Source organism: the organism of the source record quoted next, unplaced genomic scaffold (genome assembly GCF_019419815.1).
Source record: "Pyrus x bretschneideri cultivar Hongxiangsu unplaced genomic scaffold, Pyrus_bretschneideri_v1 Contig21, whole genome shotgun sequence".
Lineage (NCBI taxonomy): Eukaryota > Viridiplantae > Streptophyta > Magnoliopsida > Rosales > Rosaceae > Pyrus > Pyrus x bretschneideri.
The window spans coordinates 5505679-5519178 of NW_025999513.1; the positions used below are offsets into that span (position 1 = coordinate 5505679).

At 35.7% G+C, this 13500-nt stretch overlaps 2 protein-coding genes across 2 annotated transcripts; one reads left to right on the top strand and one right to left on the bottom strand.

Annotated features, from left to right (window-relative positions):
* Positions 1–786: 786 nt before the first annotated feature.
* Positions 787–3620, top strand: LOC125477405 (dynein light chain 2, cytoplasmic-like). Its single transcript, XM_048584459.1, has 3 exons — positions 787–1067; positions 1187–1292; positions 3317–3620. Exons 1-3 carry the CDS (start codon positions 897–899, stop codon positions 3397–3399), a joined length of 360 nt encoding a protein of 119 aa, XP_048440416.1. The 5' UTR covers positions 787–896; the 3' UTR covers positions 3400–3620.
* Positions 3621–7097: 3477 nt separating this feature from the next.
* On the bottom strand, positions 7098–8210 carry LOC125477406 (FCS-Like Zinc finger 15-like). Its single transcript, XM_048584460.1, has 2 exons — positions 7798–8210; positions 7098–7562 (listed from the first exon to the last, which is right to left on the bottom strand). The coding sequence occupies exons 1-2, from the start codon at positions 8076–8078 to the stop codon at positions 7394–7396; spliced, it is 450 nt and encodes a 149-aa protein (XP_048440417.1). The 5' UTR covers positions 8079–8210; the 3' UTR covers positions 7098–7393.
* Positions 8211–13500: the final 5290 nt, after the last annotated feature.

Below are 13500 nucleotides of genomic sequence, written 5' to 3' on the forward strand. Positions count from 1 at the left end.
ATATGAAAGTGAAATTCGTTTCATTAACTCCCGCAAGTTTCCGGACGCGATTAAAATGAATAATACTTACCACTCAAAGATAGTAGAAATTTCTATTATTTTGATCATAAAATTTTGTGCTTGTGATCATACTTATATTATGAATCATACTGTAAATATCATTTTTGTAAAAAATAAATTAAAACTAACATGGTTTAGTCAATTTATTGTATCAAATGTATAGACAGTTCGTAATACTTTTACTCATACCGTTCATTTCATTTTAAACAGTTTGATAATTAAACGATCTTGGTTTTAATTGATTTTTTGCACAGAAAATCTGTATAAGGTAATTTATAATATAAACTGTTCTAATTATAAATATGAACTTCTATAAATTGATAACGAATAATTTTAAGTAAAAATTTCTACTCATGTTTAAATAGCTAAGTATTATTCGGTTAAAATACCCAAACCAAACCGCGGTTAAAAAAATGAAATTTTAACGAAAACTCACAGTACTGTTTATTTTAACGAAAAACTATATTTTTACATTAAAAAGTCAATCCTAATATTATTCACTTTATCTTTTATTTTATCAGTTTTGAAATCCTTTCGTTTCGTTAGTTTTTCTACTAAAAAAAAACCCCGAAAAAGTTAACAAAACAACCATAACACACTTTCCACTTCATCACAGCCGGTCACACTCAGAGACTCGGAGAGGGAGGGAGAGAGAGAGAGAGAGAGAGAGAGAGAGAGCAGAGAGGGGGTGGATGTGGAGGGCGTTGTTCTTCTTCCCTGAGCAGAAAAGAACAAGTTTCGTCCTGCTTTTCCAGGCAAAGCTCTGATTAATTACCAAATCGGAACCAAACACACCCGCTTTTGCAAGTGAAGCAGAGACGAAAACCACAAAAAGTATGAGCGAAGACGCAAAGAGAAGCGTCGCCGGAGCTCTGTCGGCGAAGCCCAATTCCGACGACCGGAAACCCTCCTCGGCTGTCACCACATCCACCGGCAAGCGCGTCATCATCAAGAGCGCTGACATGTTCCAGGATATGCAGAAGGAGGCCGTCGACATCGCCATCGGGGTTAGCTCTCTCTCTAACTTTGTTTTGCGATTTTTCTTGCTATATTGGTGTTTGGATTGAATTCAGAAATGGGTTTTTTGGGGATGGAAAATTGAATTTCTGGGTTTTGTTCTGTTCAGGCATTTGAGAAGCACAGCGTGGAGAAGGACGTTGCCGAGTATATAAAGAAGGAGTTCGATAAGAAGCATGGACCTACTTGGCATTGCATTGTTGGCCGTAATTTTGGTAATCCATTCAATTTCTCTCCTTTTCTTTTCTGGGTTTTGTTCAGATTTATTTTTTGAAAACATTTGGTGACATTGAAGAAAATATAATTAATTGTTTTGTGATTTTTGTTGTTAATTGTTTTTTTTTTTGGTGGTTTAATTAGGATGAGTTGTGTTGTTTGAAATGGAATAGATCTAAAGCTTTAATGGATTCCTACGTCATAAACTATTATCAGCTGGATGTTGAAATAAGTACTGGAAGTTTATAGTTCTTTTTGAAGAAAACATTGTAGCTCTCTCAGATTAACAAATTCTAAGTAGAATGGCTGAAAAACTTTGATCATATAGATATAGGTCTGGTGTTATCGTAGCCGACTATACATGTTACTTTATTTGTGGACATGAAATAGTGCTCAACTCAATAGGAGAAACGCTGATGCCGAACGTTTATTCTCCAACAGATCCTGATTTTGGAGGGATCTGTGTTAGTGATCTTTCCTCAACCTTTTGTTTAGTGCTTGATATTCGGCTACTGTTGAATGGTGGAAAAGGATTTTTAAGTGATTGAAAGTTGGGGATTCAATCTTGTATATAATCACTCTGCAATAAAATCATGTTTGCCAACTAGTGAAATTAAGTTGTCAGCTTGTCTTACATGCTGACTGTACCGAAATTAAGTTGTCGGCTTGTCTAATGTCTTATCAATACCCTTGAAGAAGGCAGCAGACCAGAAAATGGTTGGGGTTTCGCTTCTGTATATCGTGTGACAACATGCCTAAATGCTTAGCTGGTTATTTGGAGGAGAGAGATTTTAGGTCGTTAGTCTAGAAAAAATTTAGGTGAGATGTTTAAGAAATCCACTGACCATAGATTGAGCTGAAAAAGTTTAGTGATAGCCTATCCATTTGAAAAGGTTGTGTTAGTGATGTACTACCACGCAAGAGGCAGCCCGTTGAGGCGTTGATTTACTTGCTCTAAAAGTGAATGTCCTTATAAGTCTGTTATGTTGTTGTGCCACTTCTGTATATGCAACAGATATTTTGGTTCTTTTTCATTGTTACATGTTTTCCACTGTTGCATTTTTCACATCCAATCGTTTTGGTGTTGGTGTAAAATAGAATATCACTCCCCGGCTTTAACAAAGTTCCTATATTTTCTGTTTCGTATGAGTATTAGTTTGCGCCATTTCTAACTGAAGGAAACAGTTGGTGGGATTGCCTTGGATAATCAGAGCAACATTTTCTTTAGTAAAAACATGAGGCCACCTAGGTTGAACAGTTCATAATTGGCTTGTGAGTCTCCTATGTGTCTTCCACTGGCACCCTTTTGGTTTATTTTGAACCTCACAAGCACTGGCATTGTTGCTCCAGAGTTCAGAGCGTTTGCACTCATTGGGCTTGCTTGGTACGTGTGATTGGATTGGAATGGATAACTCCCTAATCTCAAGGCATGTTGAGGGGAAAAATGAAAAAAATTATGACCGACTAGAGGGTGGAAGATGGATTAACTCACGAAGGAAACCTAAACCCACTCCAAAATGGTAGGATTAGGGATGAGTTGTCTTCATGTCTAATCCTCTGCTGTTCCCCTTTAAATGAAAAATCATTCACTTCTACCTTCAATTTGCCTTTAACCTGGATAGTTAACCATTACAATCCAATCCTACTAACCAAACGAGGCCATATTTGGTTGGGTCTAAACTAGCTGGGAGTCTGCAATCAGCTCTTTTCATTATATTCTCGACAGATGTATGCAAATAACCAACATAGCAGGCAAAGGATTGTGTTTGACATCTTTGATATCTTTGATATGGCATCTAGCTTAGATGAAACCAGGCCTACTAAGGGTGCTAAATTTTCTCGGTCCATTCAGAATGCAATATATTGAAGTTGTGTTTGGATATTTTGGATTTTCGGAATATTTTTTCTTTTCCTTGATCAATCTAATCTTGAAATTGTTGTATAACATCTGGAACTACAAATAATTCATTCCATCAAACAAGAAGTATTCACGAATATATTTTCACGTTTTTCCTTCGTGCAGGTTCGTATGTGACTCATGAAACAAACCACTTTGTCTACTTCTACTTGGATCAGAAAGCAGTTTTGCTATTTAAGTCTGGTTGAACGCTTGTGATGATGACAAAGATGGTGACGAAAAGAATGACGACGAGCCTGAAGTTGTGATGCCATAAGTTGCACTTGTATGTATTAAATTGAATCTGCTAGCTGGTCAACCGCTTGCTTAAAATTCTTGCACTTAACTTGTATATCTAATACTACTTCTACGGGCTGTGAGGTATGAGTTTCAGTTTTTCAATTTAATTGTGGCTCTAACTTGGCTTTAAGCTCTTTCATCTTTCTTTGCGTGGTGAAGTGAGAAATTGGAACTTATTTAGGGCATCCTGATTCCCCATTTGCCCATGGAAACGGAATACTTTGCATAAAATGCAGGCCTTTTCATTCTAGAATGGACCGGCCAATAGCATGGACGGGGATCCGTGGCAGTTGGATCTTTAGTCAATAATCCAACGATCATGGATTCCTGTCCATACCATACGAGACAAAGCAAAAAGAATGTGCAGAATTAAGAGGAGATACTCTTTTTATTTTTCAAAACTTTACCAAACAAATGTTCAAAATCATTAAAAAATCAAAACTAAAAAGTAAAAACGAAATGATTATCAACGATCTCTTTAATCTTATAAAAATGCATAGTAGTTTCTACATGAAGCAAAACTATACGTTACGGTGTCGTTCTCCAATCTCTAGGGAGGGATTATGGAGAGGGGAAAAAAGCTACATTTTCAATGATATTTTTGTAGGCTTTGAAACCAATGGTAATTCACAAAAAAAAAAAAAAAAAAAAAAGAAAAGAACAAAAAGGGTAGAAGTTTAAAAGAAATATTATCTATATATTCATATGTACCCATCATTTTTGCCAAATGATTGTTTCACACCTGAAAACCCTTTACCTTTTTGTGTCTTTTCCTTATGGAACTAGTTCCTAATGACAATTTAAATTTGCTAGACGTGATGTTTCAACTTCCAATCATGCATGCACGCTTCTCACCTACACACACCATATAAAATTACCCGACTCTCACCTAGTGCTTTGCAGAATGCAGGACAAATTATTGTATACGTCGATTGCATTAGTAGTAGTACGTATGTACCACATGCATTGTGAGGAAAAATATAATTGGCTTAAGCATAACCTTTCTCCAAGGAGACTATTAAACCGTAACAATTATCTTCTGTGTATTGTTTGAGAAAAATTTCATATAACCGATGCGTACAAAATCTTTCCCTAATGCTATATAATATCAACAATTACAATTCAATTTTATTATTTTGCATTGCCAGAAAAATGTCGCGAGTACAAAATCTTCCCTAATGCAACATTGATAAGGTAACAGTAAATTTTACTTTTTGCGCTGTCAAAGAAAAGTTAGATATAACCGACATGCACAAATATGTCCTCAATACGACATTGATAAGAAGAGAGAACAATTAAATTTCATTTTGCGTTGTCAAAGGAAAGTAGGCAAGTACAAAATCTTCCCTAATGTGATAAAATAAGATAACATTTAACTTTCCTTACGCATATTGTCGGCAGAGAACAGTTAAATACAACCGATGAACACAAAATTTTTCTCTAATGTGACATCAATAAACAACAACAATTAGACTTCAGTTTGCATTGTTAGAGAAAAGTCGTCGAGTACAAAATTTTCCCTAATGCGACAAAATAAGATAGTGATTACTTTGCTTACGCATATTGTCGAAGGAGAACATTTAAATATAACCGACACTCACAAAATCTTTCTCTAATGCGACATTGACAAATGACAACAATAAGATTTCATTTTGTCGTTGAGTACAAAATCTTCCCTAATACGACAAAATAAGATAACAATTAACTTTGCTTACGCATAGTGGTGGAGGAGAACAGTTAAATATAACCAAAATCTTTCACTAATGCGACATCGATACACGACAATGATTAGATTTCATTTTGCGTTGTTAGAGAAAAGTCGTCGAGTATAAAATCTTCCCTAACGCGACAAAATAAGATAACAGTTAAATAAAATCGACACGCACAAAATATTTCTCTAATGCAACACCATTAAACGACAACAATTAGATTTCATTTTGCATTGTCAGAGAAATGTCGTTGAGTACAAAATATTTCTCTAATGCAACACCATTAAACGACAACAATTAGATTTCATTTTGCATTGTCAGAGAAATGTCGTTGAGTACAAAATATTTCTCTAATGCAACACCATTAAACGACAACAATTAGATTTCATTTTGCGTTGTCAGAGAAATGTCGTTGAGTACAAAATATTTCCTAATGCGACAAAATAAGATAACAATTGAATTTGCTTTCGCATATTGTTAGAGGAAAGTTTTGGTGCTTACAAAATTCTTACCCTAATGCAATGTTGATACCCATGAATGTTCGAGAATCAACTCTCTTTTTACTTTGTGTGCGGAGATGTGTGACCATTCCTGAGTCAATAGACCCCCATATTCGTTAGTTTTTGTGCTTCAAAGTGATGGATCACCCTATCCTCTGTGATGGGTTTGGGGCAGTAGAGGGGGCGACATCATAGTGTGGCTATGGTGTCGTTCTTGTAACTCCCTCTGTTGTCCGTATTTGTTTTTGCTTTGATTTTTGCTTGCCTCATGGTAGGCTCTCCTGGTATGTTTGGATTCTTAGCCCAGGGTAATGCATTTCCCCGTTTACCCAAAAAAAAAAGAAAAAAGAAAGTTAAATATAAGTGGCGCATGCAAAATTTTTCTTTGATTTAAACACCAACGAACGATAAGATCACCATCTTTCTCATTGTCATAAGATAGTTACATATAATCGTGCATAGAATATCTTTCCAACTTAATGAAAAATTTACCAATTCTCCCTTGGCTTCCCTTCCCCAAACTATGCTTTCCTTTTTCAGTACTAATAATCAAGGGGTAGTGCTATTCACACTCTTTTTTACCCATACATCTTTGTTAACATTTTTCTCAATTAATTCGATCCGACAAAAAAAACTAAGAGTGTTATGAGAAGTAAAAATAGGTGCATGGATATCACTACCCATAATCAAAGACCCCAAAACCATGTACTGCCAAAAAAACCAAAGATCCCAAAACCAATTACCAAATAAAGATGACCCCCAAAAACCATCCACCCTCATGTTATGTACCATATGTTTGGACACAGAGCTTGAGCAAATGTTTGACGAGATTTTACTACCATTTGCAAAAGAAGCAAGAAAAAGGAATGCTCAAACATGGCAAATTGATCGGACCTACTTTCCTGTCCTGTCAATCAGACTGTCAAATGTAAAGAAATGGAAACTCAGGTAATTAAAAAGGGTGATTAAGAAGGAAAACGCTCACTAAATAGTGTTCAATGTCTGCAATCATATCAAGAGCGACTCGAGAGATAAAATGCAGCATTGGAAGGACGTCATCAGTAAATAGGAAAACTGCAAGGGGTTTCAGGAAAATCTATTGAAATCTCGTGTTTCTTGGTGGCATTAATCTTCTTTTGCTGTCGGGACCAGGACATTGTTCTCCAAGTACTAATTCTGCACTATGTTGTTGCCCACCATTTATATACTATTGTCCCCTCAGGGGGTAATTTAGACATATTCCCTCTACAAATCCTCCATATAATCTACATGCGCAGGATAGAACAAACTCCATTACCCTTTTACACCGCACCGCCATTGCACCAAGCAACACAGAAAATTAAAAACTCAAAGGACATATAAAACCAAATTAAATGAGTAAATTCATGAATGCCACGGTTAAGCATAACAACGAAATGCCATTAATGCCCTTTCAACTGTCACAAAATCCCACGACTGTCCTCCAAGGTTTCCGTTCTAGACAATGGGGGAGCAAGCAAAACTGTGGGCTATTACACATAAATGCTTGAACAGGTTGGATTCTTTTGGCCTCGTAGCAGGAAGCAAGAAAAAACGACGGAGGACATCAACGTCTTTTGAAAGTAAACTAAGGGTAAAACTGGAAATATAACTCTAGAAACCAATTCTTCTCGGTTCCAAACTGGTAGAACTCTCTCTCCTCTCTCTCCCCTTTCTCAGTAGGCAAATCCACCCGCTCGGTTTCTGGCCCCTTTGCGCTGATCAGAGGAAGCAGACGAAGAAGATGGCGAACAGTACTTCTGCTTCTCCTTGCGAACAATCTCTTCCTCGTCCATGAAAATCTGCCTGTACCTGCAGTCCACGCTGCAAAATCCCCTGTCCCCCCTGCATTTTCAAGACCAAGCGAAAAAACCCAAATCAAAGATTGTAACTTTTTTTTCCTCCAAAATCACCATGCAATTACGCAAATAAGAAACAAACTGGGCTTTTCACAAAACAGCGAAATCGGAGGTGGTTAGTGATAAAAATGCGATTTTTATTTATTTTTGGTGGGTTTTGTGAGCGCAGAGAGAGAGAGAGAGAGAGAGAGAGAGAGAGAGAGAGAGAGAGAGAGACTTACTTGTACATGTAGATGTCCTTGCCAGGTAAGAGCTTCTGCTTGCAGAGAAAGCATTGGTCGAGAAAACTTGGTTGTCCAAAGAAGGAGGGTGAGGACGAGTGAGAAGAAAAGTTAAAACTTTTGTGGGTTATTTGTGAAGGGCTTGAAGAAGAAGAAGAAGAAGAAAAAGGCTTGTTGATGACAACCATGGTGGCTTTGTTAATTACTTGTGGGATTTTTTTGTTAACTCCACTCCCCTTTTGACCTTCTTCCAATACTATGCTAAGTCCCACCATATCCATCTATCTCATTGAATCCTTAATTTTTCTCTCTAAAATTTTCTACGGGAGGTTCCTCTCTCTCTAAAATTTTCAGTGTGAGGAGGAAGGAGAAGCCTTTGCTCTCTGGTTGATAGGAAAATTTGAGGAAAAATAAATAGAGAAAAGAAGAAAGGGAGAGGAGAATGGTACGGGTGGGTTTGGTGGGACCCCTAACAGCTATGGAGCAAAAACAAGGACGATTAGCGTAGCCATCGATTTGACTCATTGTGCTGGTTAACTGCCACATACCCCCTCTTTAGTTTCCCATTTTTTTTTTCTTTAATAATTTCCACTTTCTTTTGTTTGTTTTGTCTGCTTGTGTTTACGTTTGAATCGTGAGTGCTTGTATAATTAGGGTCTGATAAGGATGATAATAATAATACCCTAGTTGCAGTCGCAGTCGCATATCAGTGGAAGAAGGAACTACTCGCTCCCTCTCCCTCCCTCCCTCCCTCCCTCCCTCTCCCTCTCTCACAAAAGCCAGAAAAATGGGTCATGACTCATGTGATTAGTTCCTCTTCTGCGGATGGTTGCATGGGTTGTGTGATTTATACATGAAGGCTGACAAGAAAGCATGCTCTGGTTTTGTCCACATGCTAAATTGCCAAAGCAAACCAACAAACCCTTGAGTTTATGTACACATCACACACCTTCTTATTTCTTATATGTTTTACTAATTATTTTCCGTTGCATGGCCGTTTTCTTTTGTGATTTTATGAGTCAGTGTTAAATGTGTGTTGCACTATGATATGCATGTAAAAATCCTTACATGCATGCGCGAGACCTTTATTCAGGGATGGATTAATCTTGGGACAGGGTGGTCAACTGACCCCTAGGGTCAGAAATAATTGACGAAAGGAAGGTCGTCCCGAATTTAATAAAAAGATCATCCTTATTTAAAATATAATTTTGGACAATATTTTCATACACAAAACAAGTAATATTCAAACTTAATTGAAATCTCATTTTTAATAATTGAATAATCTCGGATTCCCATGAAATTATGGTTTTCATAAAAAAAATGGAACATGACTGAAAAAGAGATACGAAAATATGTTTGTGTTTGTAGAAGAAAGTAATAAACAAGTTAGCTTTTATTAATAAAGAAAAGTAAAAGAAAGTGATACACAAGTTTTTTTTTTATTGGTAGAAAAAAGTAGAAAATTAATATATTAAGTATAAGCACCACTTAATCAATGTAATATAGAGAAAATCATAGGATGATGATATGTAATATATAGGAGGATAAAAAATTTTGGGGCCCATAAAAAATTTGGTACCCTGTGTCACTGCATCTTTTGCACACCTCCAACGCCCCTCTAGATGAAAGAGTTGGGCGTTGCCTTTGAAAATCCGAGATGCTCTTTAAAGTTGCCATCCAATCGCCTCTATGGGCATGGCAGCTGCTAGTCTCATACCTTTGCATGTGTTGCTATGTGTAGATGTCAATAGGCTCATTCGACATATGCCAACATTTGTTGATATGGTTACTTAAAAGTTATTGACATAAGTCAATATGCTTGGTCTGAAGTTGTTGGTATCTATCGGTAGGCATGCAGTATGCTTGGATAATGACCTCAGGCCTACCAAGTGCTCGATGAAATGCATCAATGAAAAAATTTGCATGTTATTCCATCCAAAAAATTTTACTTGCCCTCGACAATTTTTATGGATCCGCATTGCCTCAATTTATCTTTTTGTATATCCGGATGCCTTTGCATAAGTCGGAAAGATTTTCCTTATATATGATGAGATATTTGCATATATGTTAGACTATGATATGCATACAAGGAAGATGAACTTACATGTAACAAACATTTTCTTTCCCCCAGTACTGTGGTCTAGTATTGTTTCTTGTCACATGTAAATAAGAGGTATTAAGTTGAACTCACATGGATAATAATGATGTATTATATTTGTGTTGAGTTCGATATTTAGTTGGAAATTGATTGATTGTGCGGCCTAACTCAGCTCCCCTCCCTTTAGAGCATATTGTCCTCCCCCCTTTAGATGTAGAATATCACTCTATTAAAAAAGTAAAAAAATTTAGGTTTGATTTGCACAGTTAACGAGTTCGATACGAAATATTATTGTTTCATTTGTGAGGTTTAATTCAACTTTCATCTCTAATGTCGTTGTTCAATTCATTATAAAATGCTCTTTTTCATTTATCTTTTCTCAAGTAAATATTGTTGCTTCATTTGGGATGCCTTTTTATAATCCAGAACTTGATAATTTAATCCAAAATTATTTCCAAAGAGATTATGGTATCAAAGTGTGTAGACGAACATGATTGGACGTTGTATTGAAAGTTCTATCTCAACCTACCCCATGGATTTTAAAAATTTTCCTTTTTCTAGACCAATGGAAGGAACAGTGTCTAACCCAATCCCAACCCACTGAAAGATAGGGTGGGCTTTACTTAAGTGCTTTCCTTAAAGGTCTTAGTAATTATATATACTATTACCATCTAAATGCTTCCTAATCCATATCTGTAAAATTAATATATAAGAACGACATTCAATGCTTTAGTTGAATATATCTTCTTTTTTAACATAATTACATAACCTTAACCAACAGAGGGAGATGAGTTTTGAATTTGGGACTTCAATCAACACTGCTAAAAGTTTCGAAAATGAGACATCTTTACGTAATTAAAATACAAATATCACTAGACCGATAGCTAGTTAGCTGTACAAACGGATATTTACGAGCACCATGACTCCCACTGTTCAAGCATGATGATCTAGTTCTGCAATATTTATGGTGAGTTAGTATAGATGAGTAAAGATAGCAAAGCAATGATGCCAATAAATCTTGGCAAGACAATTTAGATCCTTTCCAACAGTACAGAAGCTTTTGAATGAAGTATATATATAGATCATCCCCACCCCAACAAGAAAAAATAAAGGTAAAAAAGGAGGACCAGTACGCCTCCTGGAGCGGCTGCAATTCTAACTTCTCAGTGAATGCATTGCCTCCATTAATTTATGTTGATCTGCTAAGCATTCCTAATCTATTTTGTAAAAACAAATTGCAAAGGTGGAGTTTGGTAGCGACCTTACTCTATTCATTGTTTCATAACTCTATTTCCGTTTGTATGTAATCCTTATTGTTTTTACCTTGAGCTACTTATTATTTATTGTATTTGTACCCCATTTTCAATACTTTTACGTATGAATTATTTATACCATATATGTACTACTCTCACACTTAAGAATGATTTCTATGCAATGAGAATATCCTTGTAACTATATTTCAAGTCAATCATAAAAAGTCATACATTTAAAATTTTCCACATGAGACTGCATAGTTGGCTCGAAATGCATAAGATTGCGTAAATGACTTGAGATATACTGCCACAATGACATTTCCGCTATAAATTAATCTTATTTCACAAATCCCCTCACTCAATCCTTTGAAACCCTTAATCCTAGCAGCATTGTTATATCAAGATAATAATTTAGTTGTTAGCAATTTTTTACCAAACTCCACATGTGTAAGTTTATCTTACATTGCCGGTCCCGAGCCCGGATAAAGGAGGAGGGGGAGGGTGTCAGATAGTTGACAACCGGCACTCCTATTTTATCTCGAATCCTTATGATAATGAATCCTAAACGAAATTGCGCTAAAGCTAGGTTGTCACCCGTAAGCGGCGTGCTGTGTGGCCCGAGCATAGTGTTAAGTGATGAAGGGTCGATGTAGTGACACATAACTGAACGCAATGACGATCTAGAATTCATATAGCCGACCCCACTTAGTAGGAAAATGTTTTGTTGTTGTTGTAACAATTTTTGACCACGGCTAGGTAAAAAGTACGTAGAAGAAAAATATAACACATTTGTGACTTAGGCTCTACGTTCTTAATTAATTGCTTTCACTTTCATGCTTATCAATAATGGGTTTAACTTATCTTAATCTTTCCGACCAAGTCCATTATAGGTGAAAAAGATATCACACCCATACTACATTACAGATGTCTGCAATTGCAAGATATATATGTCCACGCTTGAGATGTTGAATCAATTATCTAAATGCTGTTACCTTATCGGATGTAATATAAGATTGGAAAACAATTTAATTTGTCATCGGGAAAAAAAATGCAAAACAAACACGTTCGATTCGATGATACGTCAAAGGAAGTTAGGATGGCTGATTGCATGTTAATTATTTTTGTTTAAATATACGCCCATCAGGCTAACAAAATCGTAACAATGATTCTTCAACTTTAATCTAATTGGAGTAATGATTCATCAACTAAAAATTTTGGTCTATTAACTCATCAAAACGTGCAGCTTTTTCCTCAACTTTGCTAGAACTTTCGTCCAAATGAGTCATGTGCTACACACGTGAGGCTAAATCAAGGAACAAATATAGAAAACCAAATGAGAACAATTGTATGGTCCCTCAACTTTAACTCGATTAGAGAAATGATCTCTTAAGTTTAACCAATTGAAGCAATGATCCTCAACTTTAACCTAATTATAATAATGATCCTTCCAACATGACTCATTGTAATAGAATTTTGACGAAGTTAATGAAAAGGACCATAGCAACACATTTTTATGAGTTAAAAGACCCATGATTCTGAATTTTTATTTGAGAGACCATTGCTCAAATTGAGTTAAAACTGAGAGATCATTACTACAATTTTCTAATACATCACTTCCAGCAAAAATATGCAACACTATTTTAATATAACTTTATTTTATTACTTTATTAAGAACTTTGATAGAAGGGAAAAGAATTGAATAGATGGAGAGCTTTAATATTGATATAAAGTTTTGCAAATGTTAGATTCTCTCTCCTCTATGAGTTTATAGAGTGAAGGGTCTCTTGAAGCAAGGTTTTGTTGGTTTTTTGCTAAAATATTTAATCAAAGTTGTTTTATAGTCTCTTGGATATGCTCAAGAAAAGCTCTAAATTTTTATTCAAGTAACAAGTGGCCAGTGTTAAAAAAAATTATTTTAGCTACTCATTTGAACTTTTCATCTCTAACAATACTTTTTGTTTTAATAAATTTTGAATGTTTGATTACTAACTTTTAAACCCAACCCACTCATTTTCTAAAACAACATTCTCTCTTCCTTTTCTCCTTGCTCAAAGCAAAGGTCACCTTTGAGATTTATTAGTTTTCAATATTTAGCTGATGATTTGTTACTTTGTAAATTTAAAGAATGATAGCTTATTTGGCTATAATTGAGACTCTTTTATAGAGTTTGTTGGAGATTTATTTTCTTAAGAGTAATGCTAGGTAAACTAATTTTAGACCAAATTTATCAACCATGTAATGTGTTATCATTAGTAAATAAGCATGTTAATCAACATTTTTTTGCGATGCATTATGTAGTCTAATCTGTCAACGGTGACTTGACATGATCTCGCTCTACCGCGATGATTTTAT